General features: G+C 36.1%; 1 protein-coding gene across 5 annotated transcripts in view; it reads left to right on the forward strand.

The window, feature by feature from the left end:
• TLK2 (tousled like kinase 2) overlaps positions 1-4887 on the forward strand; it is a 121798-nt gene that overhangs the window by 89987 nt on the left and 26924 nt on the right. For all 5 annotated transcript variants that reach the window (XR_002123433.1, XM_019637769.1, XM_019637770.1 and 2 more), the window contains 2 exons: positions 628-780; positions 4033-4099. Coding sequence is in view for 4 of the 5 variants with exons in the window: in XM_019637769.1 (XP_019493314.1) it covers positions 628-780; positions 4033-4099 (220 nt within the window). In the remaining variant the exon portion in view is untranslated. The remainder of the gene's footprint in view (positions 1-627; positions 781-4032; positions 4100-4887) is intronic.

Genomic DNA, 4887 nt, shown 5'->3' on the forward strand with positions numbered 1-4887 from the left:
GCGCCACTCAGCCGACCCCTGTGCTTTCTCTTAATGTGCTTGTTTTTTAAAAACTTAGTTTAGGTTTTAGCATATCACTGAGTGAGAATGACTTGGGGTGGTAATGGCTCACTTAGACTAGAATAAATGAAAATCTTTTTTTACTTTGTTTCGCATCCTCCAAATTTGTATCTTTTAAAATGTAATTCAAGGCAACTTTAATCCAAAGATAAATAAATAAAAAGGCACTTGGATCCTTTGGCACTTTTTCCTGTACATATATACAGTACTTTACTTGAATAGATTCATACCAGAGAGTTGTTTTCTTAACTGCTGAAAAGGAATGAGAAAATTCTTCCTTTTTAACCAGAAAATAAGGTCACAGTAGAAATTTGATATTGTTCCTTCCTGCCCACTTTTCTACTCTAGTGTCTTAAGGCATGGACTCATTCCCAGGAATCTTTCTTACACCAATTATTTGTCTCTTCCAACCTGAAATTAAAATCAAATTTCTACTTGATTTAAAGGAACTTATTTTTTCTGAAGTCTATCAAATATGCAGGTGACAAAGATATTTGTGTTTATTCTATAGCCATGTTATAAATGTTTTGACCTTCTTCCTCTGTGCAACATCTTTTACATCTCTAGGCAACAGGAAAGGATAAATTCACAGAGGGAAGAGATAGAAAGACAACGGAAAATGTTAGCAAAGCGGAAACCTCCTGCCATGGGACAGGCCCCTCCAGCAACCAACGAGCAGAAACAGCGGAAAAGCAAGACCAATGGAGCTGAAAATGAAACGTACGTTGTCTGTTGAGTGAACTGTGAAATAAGTACACTCTCCCCCAAAACACAAATGTCCTAATGAATGCCACTGGGGGAAAATGATAAATTATGGAGATTTCTAGAGAATAACTAACCTTTCTTCTTAGTTGCATTAATGGATTTGCTCAACTCGTATACAAGCCTTATATAGTTAACTCGTTTTCTTAGTCCTGATCTTATTTAGGGAGTTTCAAGTGAGAGGGAGAAGTAATGTCATGATCTTTGGCTACTCTATAACAAATGAGATGTCATGGTATTCAAATGATATAACTGCTTATGTGTGGTTCTAGGTTATGGAGGTTATGGTATCATTTTATGGGGATTACCTGGCTGCTATCTCAGACTGAGGAATGCACAACTGAAGCATGCTCTTTACTGGTTTAAAGAGCTATTAGTTAATAGACACAAACTTAGGAGTAAGCTAAGAAAAAATAGGTATTATTTTAGGAAAAGGACATTTCCCCAATAAGCCCAGCCTTGATATCACCAGTATTTTTCTCCTGTTCTGAGGGACCTAAGGAAAACACCAGTATCTTAAATTTCAGTGTAGCCATCTTTATCACCGCCCATCAGCAATCATTACATAGCTGCCATGAACAGCTGGGGTAGAATATCCTGCGCACAGATGCCTTCCTTTTCCTCCCCCACCCCATGTCAGAGTTCCCTTTTTGATCATCGAATTCTTGACCACTAAGAGAATCTTCCTCTGGGACAGAAGTTGGCAAGCTTTTTCTGTAATGGACTAGACAGTAAATATTTTAGGTTTTGCAGGCTAGCGGGTGTCTGTTGCAACTACTCAGCTCCACTATTATAGCCTGAAAGCAGCCATAGACAATACATAATGAGTGGGTGTGGCTGTGTTCCAATAAAACTTTATTTAAAAAACAGACTGAGCTGAATGGTCCACTGGCTATAGTTTGCCAACTAGACAGAAACTGCCAAACAGAATTCTCATGGGAAATAAAACCTATATATTATGTACCTATTTAAAATATGTCTTATGCATACCCTGGAGACATTTAAGCCATCACCTGTCTTTAAGAGGCTTTCAAATTAAAATGAGGGGGAGAGGGGAAGCTCTATAGATAATCGTGTAGGCAATGTCTAAAGAATTGATGGTAGCTGTGGAGTTGGTTTCTGAATTGGATATTTGAAACTAAAAACTTTTTTTTAATAGAAACAGTCATTGGTATTGTAATCAGTATATCTGTAGTGGCTACATTGGTTTTTCAAGGGAAAAAGAAATTTTATAAAGCTGTCATTATGGGATGCTTTAATTGAAAATAAGTTTCAGGTCTAAAGATAGCCACAAATAAAACTTAATAATATTGTATAATTTATTGACTAGTGCATCTTTTGCCTTTTATGTCTTCATATCAGTTCACAAAAACATATTAACCTATAATCCACCTCAAGTAAAATAATACTTGTATACACACATTGTTAAAAAGTCCATTACATATCCAGAAATGAGACATGGCTTAACACCAATCCTCACCCCATACATAGTTGGTGTGTTGGGGAGCCTCTCCCTTGACATTCATTTAGTAAGTCTATGTCAAATGCTTATTATATACTCAGCTCTGGTCTAGACACTGGGGGTACAGAGCTAACGGATACAACCCCAGCCTTAGGAGCTCACAGCTTACTTAGGGGAAATGAACAAATGAATAAACTAGTAATCACATTAAGTATGGTGATAAAACTATGCACAATGAATAAGCTTGGGAAACATCTTCACTCTTGAATATTTTAAAACTAGATTCTAAATAAAAAAATATTTCCCTTCAAAAAATCCAAGTAGGAGCCCAGATTTGAAAGGTTCTCCAGGCAAATGTTGTATACATTAATCTGATCTTGCCTTCTTTCGTGACACCTGTATTTATTCTGTGAAGAGACTGTAATTCTAGTATGACTTGAAAATTATTTAAAGCTAGTGCATAAAACCATTGGCTTAGGAGTAATAAAGAAAGTGTAGGTTGTTTCCTTGCCATAGAACAATAATTAGAATTTAGTCTAGGCCAGTAGTGTGTCAGTAAGTAGTTGCCATCTGGAGTGCCGTGTAAAATCCAAGCTGGAAGGCATTCGGTCCAGTTTTTAATTAGAGCATCAGTGACTTGGCTCATTCCTTTGGCCAGAAGCCAGAAACAGTCTTTTGGAGTCTTGGAGTGAGTCACATTATCCTTTCCTGGTATTGAGCCTATTAGGAGAAGAGAATTCTTAGCTGTGATTTTTCATTTCTCCCGTTTTCACTGTGTGATAATGAAGTAATGGATACAAGTATTTCTGCAATTATGAAGAGATAGTTGGAACACCCCTGGTGGATGTATTTTTTCTTGTTACTCCTTTTACTATCTTTTAGTCAGACCTCAAAGGCTCTATTTTGTAGCCCTTTCTGGTTGATAGGATAGCTGTTTCTTTTTTCTCCTGCTATTTAGAATATATCTAAACAGGGACATCTAAAACTTTAAAGTGTACGTGTATGCTTCTAGAACGTGAAGAGGATGAAGATGGAAGAGTATCTTACATGCTCATTCTTGAGATATGAGCATGTGATTGGGGTTGGTGGAACATGAAATAAGTGATTACCCATCAAAACAGTCCTTTGAGAATTGTGTTTAAATAGCATTTTACAAATTATAGAGTCTTTTTCACATTCACAGTTAATAGTCACGACAGCGTTGTTAGATAGGTATTGTTACTTGCTGGATTTTTAGGAAACCGAGACTTAAGAGGTTAAAGTTGGTTGGCCAGTGTCACATGGCCCAAGTAACACTCTGAACCCTAGTCTTCAGACTCCAGATCCTGGACTCTTTCCACTATGTCATTCTTCTCTTTTGTTATTATAGTTCCAGGGTCTAAATGTTATAAAAAATAATCAAATCCATTGTCTTATTGCTTTGCCCTTTAAAAAATATTTAGACATAATTTTTGGCCACCTCTCCTAATGGATTTTCATTTGAGTAATGTTTGGGACAAAACTAACTTCATAAATTAAAAATATAGCTCATTTATTTTTTATTTTTTACAAATTAGACTTCTGGCTTTGAAGTCCTTTCATATCACATCTGATAAATCACAGAAATTATTTTGTGTCAGAGGACTGCAAGGTAATCTGTATTAGTCATTTTAACTAAGAGACTGAATATACCATATAGCATGCTTTGGCATTTCTCTTTAAACAGTAATTTCAAATAATTTATTGAAATTTCTACCATTATTTCCCAGGTTAACATTAGCAGAATACCATGAACAAGAAGAAATCTTCAAACTCAGATTAGGTCATCTTAAAAAGGTAAGTATACTGAAAAATGCAGTTTTTAGTTTACATTTTGTGTTGAAGCAATTTGGTTATTTGGGCAAATGTAATAGTTTCATACCTGCAGAAATCTTGAGTAGTTACTCTGTCACATCTTGTCTAATAGTGGAGCTCATATCCTTCGATTTTCGAGTCAACAGCCACCCAGTACGAGTACTTTTCCCATCAGTGATGTACCGGCAGACAATTTTATAGACCTCATTAGGCTTCACAGGTGGCTATTCTTATAGTAAAAATCAAATATACAGTAAAAGTAGATGGTTCCGAAATTATTAAAACCCTTATGATATTTTAAGTCACATAGCAGCTCTTATCTTTTGCCTAAACTGTGGCTAAGAATGAAAGGTCTTATATCAACCATAGTGTAACACAAAGGCACCTTTGTTATTGACGATGTCCACAGAAGCATCTTAGAGGTAGACTGCTCATCTCTAATTCAGCAGCTCAGACATTTTGGGTGGATGCTGCTTATAGTGATGATGGTCAATAAGCATTTAATAAATTGCTATTGGTGTGCGTTTATTTTTTTCCCCACTGGGTTTTTAGATCTTGTTAAATCAGTGGAACTTAAGTCACCAAGTATAATTCATATTTACAGAAGAGAACCAGTTAGAGAACCTGATTTTTGTAAAAACTTGATTGCATGCTTATATGTAAATAACAAAACGTTTCTGGAAAATTTGTCAAGAAACTTAACAGTGGTTACATCTGGGGAGTGAGTATGGAAACGAGGAAGCTGAGAGGGGGGAGGGGGGAGGTGGGGG

The sequence above is a fragment of the Hipposideros armiger genome, unplaced genomic scaffold, assembly GCF_001890085.2.
Source record: "Hipposideros armiger isolate ML-2016 unplaced genomic scaffold, ASM189008v1 scaffold_34, whole genome shotgun sequence".
NCBI classification, from domain to species: Eukaryota; Metazoa; Chordata; class Mammalia; order Chiroptera; family Hipposideridae; genus Hipposideros; species Hipposideros armiger.